This window comes from Colius striatus, chromosome 3, assembly GCF_028858725.1.
Source record: "Colius striatus isolate bColStr4 chromosome 3, bColStr4.1.hap1, whole genome shotgun sequence".
NCBI lineage: Eukaryota > Metazoa > Chordata > Aves > Coliiformes > Coliidae > Colius > Colius striatus.
In genome coordinates, this window is record NC_084761.1 from 74,537,902 (window position 1) to 74,550,503 (window position 12,602).

General features: G+C 45.6%; 1 protein-coding gene across 10 annotated transcripts in view; it reads left to right on the top strand.

The window, feature by feature from the left end:
- RBM47 (RNA binding motif protein 47) overlaps positions 1 to 6,089 on the top strand; it is an 80,052-nt gene extending 73,963 nt beyond the window's left edge. For all 10 annotated transcript variants that reach the window (XM_061993744.1, XM_061993748.1, XM_061993742.1 and 7 more), the window contains 2 exons: positions 2,725 to 2,927; positions 3,320 to 6,089. In XM_061993744.1, the coding sequence (XP_061849728.1) occupies positions 2,725 to 2,927; positions 3,320 to 3,574 (458 nt within the window). In that variant the 3' untranslated portion in view covers positions 3,575 to 6,089. The remainder of the gene's footprint in view (positions 1 to 2,724; positions 2,928 to 3,319) is intronic.
- The last annotated feature ends 6,513 nt before the right edge of the window (positions 6,090 to 12,602 follow it).

Here is a 12,602-nt window from a genome sequence, read left to right on the forward strand (position 1 = left end):
GTGGTTTCCCAAAATATGCTCCATACTGTCAGTGGCAACTAACCTTGCATCTAATGAGGGCTGTGAAAAGGCCTTCATAATAGCTGTTTCAGTCCATGTGAGCAGAGGTCTAGAGACAAAGGGAGGCTGTTAAGATTAGAGCCATTTCCAAAGGACATTCAGGCTTTGTGACAAAACTATCCACTCACAATCAGAAAAAAATAACCATTACGTGTGTTTGTGAAGATACTTCAGGGATTCCAGCTCTTACTAAAGGATGCTTGAAAAGCAGGCTTTGAAATTCATGCCTGTTAGTGGTGTCAGTAATTCACTCAACTGCCAAACAAAAGCCTGGAGCTCAAGTCTAAGTGTTTCTATGCTTGAAGCAAGTTGAGATTCAGATTTTTTTATTGGATCTTCCTCTTTTGTATGGTTCCAGCACAGGCTCTGAGGACAGAACCACCCTGTCTGTTTTCCCCAACCAGATCAGAATGTCCTAGTAAGAGATACCATGTGCAAGACTTACCTTTCTCATGAAATGGGCATGAGTGAAAGTACATTACTGGAATGGAAGGGTAGGGATGTACCTGCTCTGCGTGAAGCCTCTTACTTTTCAGAACAACCTTAAAGCTCATTTCTCTGCAAATGAGAGGTCACACAAAACTCCTGAGAGGTCAGTGCAATACCCCAGCTGCCTGTTTCTGCTTTTCTGCCAGAAGTTACTGCAGCATGGAACATGTGAGTGCTCTGCCTTTTCTTCAGTGGGGAATTATCCAGGTTATGTAAAACAGTGATAAAACCAGTTTGAGCTGATCGGGTGGATTTGGTGTAGAAGGATAACTGGAAAAACTCATGAGTGGATGTCTGTGCTTGATGAAATAGTGCTTGTCCACTGATGGTGGAAACATCTTTGCCTGAAAGATATCTGATCAGATCCATTGTTGCAGTCTCCAAGATCAAAATGAGAGAATTGTTTGCCAGCACTTGTCCTTCCTACAGGTAGAACTGCACACTTTCACACTGCACTTTCATCCCAGTGAAAGAAACCTGTGTGCAGGTTTGGCTTCATTTCTGACTGACTGCACCTCCCATAGATGCCAACATCAACTCTTAGCCCATCATTTATTGGTTACTCTGATTTTCTTGTGAATAACCTTACAGCTGAAAGGTTCACAAGTTGAATGCTGAAGTGTGCACTACAAGGCAACGATGGAAATCATAGAATCATAGATTGGTTTGGATTGGAAGAGACTTTTAGAGACTGTTTAATACAACCCCCCTGCCATGGGCAGGGACATCTTTCACTAGATCAGCTTGGTTAAAGCCACATCCAGCCTAGCCTTGAGCACTGCTGAGGACGGGGCACTCCAACTTCTCCGGGCAACCTGTTCCAGTGTCTCATCATGCTCGTCAGAATATTATTTTCTTACGTCCAATCTACTTTCTTTCAGTTCAAGGCCATTATCCCTTGTCTTATCACTACAACTCCATTATCCCTTGTCCTCTACTTGTACCTCTACTTTCTTATAAGTCCCCATCTTTCTTACAAGCCCCCTTTAAGTATTGAAAGGCTGCAATAAGATCTCCCCAGAGCCTTCTCTTCTCCACCTGAACAACCCCAAATTTCCTGGTCTTTTCTCATAGGAAAGGTGTTCCCTCTGATCGAACGCCTTCTGAGTACTTTTGTGCTCTCCTCTTGATGCAGTCCAACAAGTCCTTATCTGTCTTGTGCTGGGGACCCCAGAGCTAGAAACAGAACTTCAGGTGGAGTCTCACAAGAGTGGTGTTGAGGTGCAAAATCACCTACCTCAAGCTGCTGGCCATCCCTCTTTTGGTGCAGCCCAGGATGCAGTTAGCTTTTGGATCTGTGAGCATACACTGTCAGCTCATGTCCAATTATTGTGATTGTTTGAAATGTTCAGCAAAGCACATTTCTTCCCTAAGCAGTGCCATGAAGCTACATTTTGGGCCATGTACAAACTCAGTTTCCAAACACCATCATTCTGACCAGCGTATTTTCCTTTTGCCTGAAAGACAAAAAAGCTCTATGATTTTGCTTTGTCCAATTTTGGCATGAGGGAGAATTCTCTAAAGAGATATTTATGGATTTTTTAGATTGATCTGTAACAGAGATGGCATAAAATGTATTTAGCCAAGTTAGTCTTGAGAAAAACATAATAGTAACTGAGCTGATACTTTGTGGTGTTGGCCAAAGAATAGAGTATAGCCTGGACCAGTCACTGCCTGCAGCTTCTGCAGTACAAAACACAATTTCCTTTCCCAGAGTAGCTCTGCCTATGACAGCTACATGTCCCCTGATCCCAACAGCTGGAGCAGAGGCCACAACAGGACAGTATGCACTCCCATCTGTCCCTGTGCTGAAGCCACACTCTTGGCCAGGAGGAAGGACAGTGATGGTTAGAAGGGGCTGTGTAAATCCAAATGACAGCTCCCAGTGGCCAGCAGGGCTTTGGTCCTGGCCTGTTTCCTGTGCTGGAAACATGGAGGAAATGCTGGGCAGACTAGGCAGCAGCAAGCTTATAACTGTGCATGAGCCACAGTGTTCCTAACTGTGGGGATGGCAGAGATGCCCCAGATCCCCCACTGGCACATGAGGCTACCTACCCTGATGAAAGCAGTGCAGGAACACTGAGGGGGAGCCTGCACGGCCAGGAGGGAGAGCTCTTTGATACGAGGTCCTGGAAACTCTCTCCCAACACACCTGATGTGTCTGGTCTCTCCTAGTGGCCATCCCTGCCATCGGTGCCCAGTACTCCATGTTTCAAGCTGCACCACCAGCCAAGATGATGGAAGATGGCAAAATTCACACTGTTGAGCACATCATCAACCCTATAGCCGTCCAGCAGGACCCAGCCAGTGCGGCAGCCGCTGCAGCAGCCGCAGCCGCAGCTGTGATACCAGCCGTCTCAACACCTCCCCCCTTCCAGGTGAGTTCAGCACCTAAGTCCCGCTTCCTATGCATCCTGCTTTCCATACATGCTGCTCTGCATGCTCAGGGAAGGGGACAAGCCTGGCCTCTTGCTCAGCTCATGTTTGGGAGATGTTGCCAAGGATGTTACACTGCCCAACAGCACTGCAGAGTTCATGTGACCTGTCTTAGATATCTGCATTTTGGACAGCTGTTCTCCCTGCTATTAAAGGACCAAATCTGGGAGGAAGAGAACAGCATCCATATGATTTGCATTCAATAAGCACATGTTGTCTGCCACCCCGTTGCCATCTTCCTTTCTAGGAGGACTGCCATTCAGGGTGTGGAAATAGGATATTACAGCCATTTAAGCCCTTTTTCTGAGGCCCGAACCCAATGCTTTCCTTGCAGGGCCGCCCCATCACGCCAGTGTACACCATGGCTCCCAATGTGCAGCGGATCCCCGCCGCCGGCATTTATGGGACAAGTTACGTGCCATTCGCGGCACCGGCCGCGGCGACAGCGACGATAGCCACACTACAGAAGAACGCCGCTGCCGCTGCTGCCGCAGCTGCGGCCTACGGCGGCTACACCGGCTACATCCCCCCAGCCTTCCCCGCCGCCACCATCCAGGTGCCCATCCACGACGTCTACCAGACATACTGAGACTGTCGGCAGAGGAGGGCGGCGGAGAAACACACACTGAAGGAACACTTTACTATTTATGAAGAAAGAACCAGCTGCAAAAGAGTAAAAGATTGGACTCGGTAAACCGAAGCGGGAAGTGAAAAGAACGTCAGAGAGAAATGTGTTCAAAATGTTTTCTACGCTTGAAGTTTTCACTAACTTTTTTAGGCTGTTTTTAAAATGTAACGTGCCTGTATTCATACATTTCTAAAGGACCTCGGTGCACCCAGCCCACCGCTGAAATGCATTTATACGCATCCTAGTGGGGGTCGCATAAGGTCTTTGTTTTGGGGTTTTTTTAGCAGTTATATTTTCAATATATTTGTGGTATGAAGGTTATTTTTTAGTAACTTCTGCACTCCAGAGATGTCTATTTTGTAGTGCCTTTAATAATATATCAGCTATATATTAAAAAGCACACCTGAGCAGCTAGGGAAAGTTTTAACAATATATTTTGAAAAATATATTCGATATTTAAAGAATACATACCTTAGGTTTTCCTTTTTTTTTTTTTAAGAAAAAGAAAACAACAAGTATCTTATTTAAAAAATTATACTGGAAAGTGCAATTTGAAATATGTGCAAGACCTCTGCCTTTTTGCGTTGGCATTAATACAATCTGCTCGTTCTTCTTTGATATCAATAACTGATACACGTGTTTGGGAAAGAGAGAGGAAAAGAAAGCCTTCTCACACAAACCTCTTCACAGTGTGATTTGCAGGTTTGCCTTAAGCAAAGGCTCTGAGTTTTCCTTAACAACTGGATTTTCTATTTATTGAAGCTACTCATAGTTGGAGCATATGCAGAAACAAGTAGCCAATATTTTGCGTGAGGTGTCTTGACTTAGATCTTCATCCAGTATAAAGCCTAGACTTTTTTTTTTTCAGTGCTCTTTATTTTATTCTTTGAAGTAGATGCTGTAGTGACAGAGAATGTATGCTGCTGCCGGCGAGAGCAGGGGTGCTCGCGCCGAGAGGATGCGCAGCGTTACTTACCCATCGCTCCATCATGTTCTGTGAGAAATTTCTGAGGTACTAGGGGTGGTAGTGATACTGGAATTAGTGAAACAGGGCTAGCCTCCCTCCCAGCCTCCCTCCCACACTTAGTTCCCCCTTCTCTGCAACTGGAGTTGTACGTGCACATCAGGGGTGGGAGCAAGTGGACTCAATGATTTTATGACATAGATCTTGTAAATATCTTTTAATATACATTTTTAAAGTCATTTTATGTTGCAAACTTACATGGTATGTGGTTTGGCACAAAACAAAAAACCTTTTATTGTGATGTTATAGAAAAATTTGTTTTATTGAGAAGTAAATATATTATTGCAGTGTTTTGTGGCCTGTTTAAAGGCTTTTACTTAGTAGTGCGGTGAATGTAAAATATAGTAAAGAAATATCTGGCCCATTGTATGAAGTGTATCATCCCTGCAAACACAGCTCCGGTGACACGAGATGCAAAGCAGGGAATGAGTAAACAGCTTTCTGTGGTATAAATACCAACAAAGGGGGTTTCCTATGGAGTATATTTTGACAACTGAACCACTTCCAGAGCACGTCCAGCTCAGTTAAGTGACCTTTTAATACACCTTTTTATTTCCTTGCCCTGAAATCGAGTGGTTGTTTTTTAGGTGCTCTTGCTCAGCCAAGCTGAGCTCTCGTTAACCCTGTCAACCTGTAAATGAAAGTACCGGGAGGTTAACCATTAGGCTGGACTCTGCCCCTCTGTGTCTCTTCCCAGGAGACTTTCAACGGCTGTCCCTGCAGTTCTGAAAGTACACTCAGACCTTAGCACCAAGGCCCTGACCCCTTTGTAGGGCAAGAGGAGGTGATTTGGGCAAAGCCCGCAAAGGGCAGACCAATGTTGACTCCTCCAGTCCTCTGGCTGAGACCTTGCATGGCTCAACGTTAATTGCTGCTGGGGGTCCCCGGGCCATTGGGTGGGGAAACGGCAGTCTAGTGTCTTGGGTCCCTGCCAGCCCCTCTCCAGCCCCGTGCCATGGCTGACCCACAGAGGAGGGATGAAGGGTGATGAAGTCCTCTCCCTACAGGAAGGACAAGGGACCTGCTGCTTGCAGAGGTGGCAGGGAGTGAAAGGAGCCGACGAGGGCAAACCCTGAGGTGTCCTAGGCCACAGGTGGGTGTTGCCTGTGAGAAGGCAGGAGTGGGCAGGACATGGGGACGCGGGCAGGACAGGGGAAGGTGGGCAGTTGGGTCACGCTGAGCTTTCTGCCTGTGCTTGACTTTTACACTTGCTTCTAAACCATTTCATGTACACTACTACTGAGGTAAGTCTGATAACTTGAAATGTGAACATCTCTAGGTTAAGAACAAACTATTCAAAGAAAAAAAAATATTTAAAAAAACAAAGTTAGTGTGGCTTAGTCTCAAAAGAGCTGATAGTGTAGGTGTTTTATTGTATCTCTCTTCTCTGTACGGCCAGAGCCTCTGAGTTTATTTAGTTCTTGCTCCATTTACGGTACATTTCTAGATGTAGTGAATAAAGCATTCTTTAAAAATGGAGACTGTTATTTCATTGCAACATCCAGCTTCCAGGTTTGGCCATTCTGCCAAGGCTGTGCTCCCCTCCAAGCTGGAGTGTGGCTGCTGGGGGCAGGAGGGGAGCAGGGCGCTGCAGCTGCCATCCCAGCAGGCTCCTTCAGGGAAACATCAAATCACACAAGAAGATTAACACCTTCTCGGCAATTTATTGCTGATCTTTCTACTCAGTAGATGTCCATCTGCATTCACTTGGAGGAGAAAGAAACCATCAGCAAACCACTGCCCTTTACAGGTGTTTAGATGTGTGAGGCATGTCCTTCACAAAAAGCAACGTTTTACGAGGGAGGTGAAGAACTGCGTTGCACTGAAACATTGTCTGGCCCTTTCCTCTTTCCCTTTACACAAGCACTCAAGATTAAAATGAATCTATGCAGCTTGTTCTAAACAGACACTTTGCAATATAATATTTTTATTTTCCTAGACTGCTGGCTTCTGGCTTTGGTTTTGTAAGATCTTAATTAATGATTAATCCATCATAAGGTTGAAATATGCAACTTGGTCTCGGGATATGAACGTAAACAACACCAGAGAAATGCAATTGTCCTTTCAAGATGACCTTGCTGCCTTGGGAATGTCAGAAGTTCTGCCGAGGCCTTGGGCACTGTGACAACTCAACACACTGCCAAGTCAATCCCATTCCCTTTCCACACGTCTTTCTTGATGATCTTCAAGAGCACACATGCAATTCCCTGTCTGATATCGACCTAAATCACTAAAAACTTGCTTTGGCTTTCTTCAGGAAACACCATCCATTAACACAACTGAGATGCAGCTATAATATAAACAGATTGCCAATTCAAGAAATTCAAGTGGATTAATATCACTCTGACACTGCAACATTGCATTTATATAAGCAGTGGGGTTCAAAAGTATATGCAAAATGCATTTTTTATATGTCTGAAAATGTACATGTGGTACTCCATCTCCTCCTCTGTGGCTGGTGTTACACTCCTAACACCTCTGGTCTGGCCGGGTCCTGAACATATGCCAAGCTCTCTGCTGCCCGTACACCTATCAGACACAAAACTGATCCATCATACTGACCTGTAGAATAAACACCAGACCTACTGCACAACAAGGAAAACTATCTCTACTGTGCATCTAAAAGCCAGCAAATCAGGTTTAATGCTTCAGCGTGTCAATTAAGCAGTGAATCACATTTGACTAAGTTTCAGGACCAAGTCTTGCCTGGCAACAAAATGGTCAGGGGGATGTTGCAGGGAGAAGCTGTAAGCTAGGGAATAAAAAACGATGGTTTTATGGCACCAAGTCCTTTCTTCCTGCCACAAAGGCAGGCTGTACCATGCAATTATGACTGCTTGAGATGCCAAAGACTAAAGAGACTGAAACTTTTTAGAAATGTAGTATCATGGAAGCACTTCCATATAAAGTATTTCCTGTCAACCTGATGAATTAGATCACATATCTTTTTCCTCCAGCCAGAAGACCAGGACTGGAGTTCATTGGTTTCCTAATGAAGAAAGACAGAAGCTCTGCCTCACACACCTTGCTTGGGCAAAACTGCAGATCCTGCATGTAAGAGGTGAGCAGGCAAGGACTAAATCTTCATCAGAAAACTCTATGGGTAAAATCTTCAGGCATGCTCAGGTTTGTCCCACACACATCAATTGGCCATGTTTTCCTGACACAGTGACAGGTATCTCCATCTAAACAGGCTGTTCTGGTAATCCTCTGCCCCAAGGTGGGCCCAGGAGCTTCACCTCCTTCCACCCAAGGCTCTTTTCAGCTGCCAAGGCATTTGAAGAGGCAAGATCCACGCCCACAAAAGGCAGAAAAACTTGGGTCATGGATTTGTGCACACCCTGAGCTTTCCTGTTCTTCTGCATGCAGCTGGTTAGCAGGGTGATCGCCACACCAAAGGAAGCTGTGTCACTTTTCACGGTCTGGTTGCCCACACTTGTAGTTTTACTTTGAAGCAATGTATGCTTTTTGTTCATTGTTTTTTACCTCATTCCAAACACACACATGTAATCTTTGCCAGGCAGGGTGCACTTTGAACCCGTCCTTGCATGCTTTTGCAATGTCACTGAAGTTCAGCATTAGCTCAGCCATTGCATGCTGGTGGGAAGCAGGAAGCCACAGGTAAGCCAGAAGATCTTCTAGAAGCACAAAAAAACCCCCCCTGCAAACAGCCTACACAAGCCACAGGAATGACCTCAAGCTAACCAGCAGAGAGAGATATGCATTTATATTGGTCAGAGGCAAACCAGCTTACACTTAGAGCAGTTCCTTTGTTCCAAAGCTTTGAAGCAATAACTACACTGAGCAATTCTCACTTCTGTAATAAATTTGTAGGATGTGGACCAGAGTGTTTTGCAGTCACTCAGCAGGGCATGCAATGGCAAGGGATTACTTATTAAACTTGTTATGCATGTACTGGGTGTACACGGGGCATCCTTAGTTTCTCTTGTCTTTGGTTTTCCAGCTGCTGTCCCTCACAGGAGGGCTTTCTGGCTACATAGATAAGCTAAGGATTTCCTCAAGGCTTGGCTTTGTTTCAGGCAGGCAGATCCCTTCTTTGTGCAGAATGTAGAAGGACTCAGTCCTAGTCAGCAGCTGCAATGCTGACACCCAAGCAGTGCCATGAAGACATTTGCTGTCCTGCAATTCTCTAAGTAGCAATGGTGCAGCTGTTGAGAGCCTGGCAGAGCCCTCAGGAGGGCTCTGGCAAAGTGTTGGGTGCACCGGCACCTTATCAATGATCAGGTCACCAAGGACATGTCCAAGCAAGAAAACATCCAATAGCCTTGTCCTTCAGCATCATGTAAGCTTCCCCTTCACTACCACTAGCTTGATAGTTTCTTGCTAACACCTAAAGTATAGCAGTAAACTTCCAAAAGAAAGAGTCCATCCTTGTACCCTCACAGTGGAGTGCTACAGCCTGAGAGGACTGTGGCACGCTCCACCCTCTGTCCAGACGTACCTCCTCCTGCAGTGTCCCAGCAGTGCTGTTGGCCATTCTCTGATCACACAGTGTACAGCAGGCACTGGAGCATGCCCAAAGACTCCCATGATATATATTAGCCCAAGAAACATGAGTTGAAGTACATCAGGCTTTGCATACATGTCAAAAATGAAAGATAAGGAAGAGCATTATGTCTTACTCAGATGTACAGCCTGAGTCATGAGGTGTAAAGGTACCTGGAGAAAGCACTGGGGACAGCATTCAGATAGGAAAAGTGTGCTAATGGGGTGGCATCCTGAGGTGTCAGCTTGTGGCAGGGAAGAACTGGGGTTTGTCCTTAATTTGGACCCACTGGAGTTCCCCTTATGGAGGTGTGAAGAGTAAGTCTTCCCCAGTGATGCACCTGGTTGTGTTCAGGGGCTTTCCTCACTATTGGCTTGCAAATTGAAGACATTGGCTGTGTAAATCAGGCAACATCCACAAAAGGCAGAAGTAAATACCTATATCTGTCTTGTTTGCATTCCTTTTTTGCACATCAAGAAGGGCTGTGACATGAGTCACACACACCCCTCTTTCCTCCTAGCACTTCTGAAGGGAGATGCACAGAAGTTGGCCTTGCTTCTGCTGACAGATGCTGCATTCACCTTCAAGCTAGCACTGGCCAGAGCACACAGAGGGGAAGAGTGGGCTGGAAATGGAAACAACTAGAACAACTCCAGCCCTGTGTCTGCTCTCACATGGGTGGTGAGGATGGTAAACAAAGCTGACCTGGCTGAGACCTCCCACTCCATCCCACTATGATACACACCAAAGAAAGGCCAATTCTCTCCAAGAAACAGGAATAGTCAAATACATATATGCAAAGTGACTGAAAATCAAATTATGGTTTTGTTGTATATTGAAGTTGGAGGGATGTTTTTTAAATGGCTGTGACGCTGAGCAGTCCTGTATCAGCAAGATGACCATTATCATCATCACCAGGAAGGTTACAGACATCATTATGGTAGGCATCAAAGGTGCAATATTAAATGCATCTCAATTTAGGAAGAAGATTCCTTCTTCCCCATAGACACTACTGGAAGTTCACTCAGAACCTGTCACCTGCCTTCCCCCAAAACAGAGAGCTCTGTCTGACAAAGCTGTTTTCAATTGTACTTTTTTTTTAAGTAGCTACACACTAACTAGAAATGTGTTTTTTCCTGTGGTTTCACTTTTTTCTCACACAAAGCAAAAGAGGATTCCAGCAGAGCACAGACCTCAGGCTGGATCCCACAACAGAGATGAAACTTTAGCAGTAACTAACGTTGAGCAAGGTATCGGCACACCCCAGCATTCACAAGCACTGCCACTGTCCAGAAGCAGTGGATGAGGACCCACCAGCTGCCAGGGTTAGCTCCAGCCAGAGCTCTGAAGCAGTGAAACACCAGCAGCTGCTTCAAGAACAATTGACACAAGCCTGCTGCTCATGGAAAAAGAAATCACAGAAATAGGCTAGAATTTGGAGCTGGGAAATAAAATCAAGTCCTATTTGGCACTGTGCTGCCTCGGAGCTGCAAACTCCTACACCCATCACCCTTTACTCAGGAGCCAAATTCCCAAATGCAAATCCAACCCACCAACCTCCTCATCCCTGACAGGTGGGTTTTTGCCAGGTTCAGACACTTGGCTGAATCCCCAGCCCAGCTCCAAGGGCTGTGTAGGTACCCCAGAACCACAGGGAATGGCATGGCTATTTACACAAGATCGTATGTGCTACACAAAGGTCTCCTTCTGAGCTCACTGGCCATTTCTTAATTTCACTGAGGGGACACTGAGATCTGGATCCCATCCCTGCAGCAAGCTGTGCTTTTTGAGACAACTCTGTTTTAAGTGACTTTGTTCTACATTTTGGCTTCCGTATGAGTTCTTCTTAGGCTCTTTCTTCTGAGGTTGGGTCTTGGACATGACCAAAGTCTTAAAAGATTAGATTGAAGAATAACAAATGCAGCTTTAAATTTCTATATAAAAAAAAAAAAGTCCACTCCCTGAGAAAGCAAACTTCCTTGTCTTTCTGTGGCGTCTTTGTGAGCGATAGGAAGGGAGGGAGAATACGGAAATGTACAGCACTTGGCATCAGGTACACACCAAACTAGTTTTTCAACATTGTACAGCCAGCTCCTGCCATGTGACCTACGTGGAAAGATAAACTGAGAGACATTGAATCCTTTCTCCTTTTTTTTTCTTTTTTTTCCCCACAAGGAAGTGATTTTTATGTGATTGTGATCATTAAATTACAGTAAACGATTTGCCCACAAGAGAAAAGAAAACCCAATAGAGTGGTTTAATGTAGGGAAGGCCAGGACAGTGGAACTCTTAGTTACCAAACACCCGTCCCTAGCTTGAAAACTCTCAGTGAGCTTCACTATTTCACCCTGGCTGTGGTGTTTAGGGACATGTCAGCTCATTGCAGATGAGGATTGCCCACCATCTGCTTTTGCAAATGGAACTAAAGTGGCAGCAATTACCTACATGTAAATCATTACAAAGTTAACACCACACCACCCTGGAAAGCAGCAAGCTCCTCAGCTTTGGTATCAACTTCAGAATATCATCAGCTTTTGAAAGGAAAGTTGGGTGCCTAGTGAGCTGGGCATTCTGGTGTATTGGGATTAGCAAAGTTGATTCAGTTCAAGCAGCAGCACAGGGCTGCCACCATCCTGGATCAGGAGCATACTCCCACCATTTTACAGGCAGTATGAATCACACCTCAGGTGAACTCTGGACCTCTCTCCTGCCAGAGCATCCCTGACGACTAGCATTCAGTCCCACAGTGACAAGGCCTGCCCACACCTCTCAGACAACTTAGGCTAGCTTATGAGTAGGGAAGCATCCTTGGTGAAGCAATGGTTAGTTGGCACTGTCAGCCAAGATGAGGACACAGGCTGGGAAGGTGTTAAAGGAAGCAGAAGATGTGCAAGAAACTCTGCAGACCGTGCCCATGAGTTGCCCCCAGTGTGGTCTGTCCTGCCCACAAGGACACACATTGCCACTAACCTGTCAGCACAGAGAACCACCTCATAGATGACCAACAGGTGTGACAGTTACTGTCAGAGTACCAGTCACTGGAGATTGTCTTCTGCAGCACTGACAGTGGCATGCCTGGTGATTTCTGACAAATGTGGCTTTTTGGGTTTGGGTTTTTTTTCTGTTTGTCTGCACAGCCATGCACTAACACATACCAGTGTTTTCTTTAGAGCAACATTAGTCTGACTATTTAATAGCTTTTTTGCTGCAATCTGCTCAATCCATGGAAAGTTGGCCTAAGCAAGATAATGGCTGTGATTGAAAAGGACCCTTGTAAATTTACAACTGATGTGCCCTGGAACATGCTAGCTGTACATTAGCACAGGCTAAGGAGGGGTTTTCAGCTCAGGTGCTACAGGAGCATGAAATCCAGTTTGCCAGAGCAGAGCTGGCTCTACTTTGAGCAGCCCAGAGCAAAAGCAGGTGAGCCACCAATCCCCAGCACCTATGACCATCCT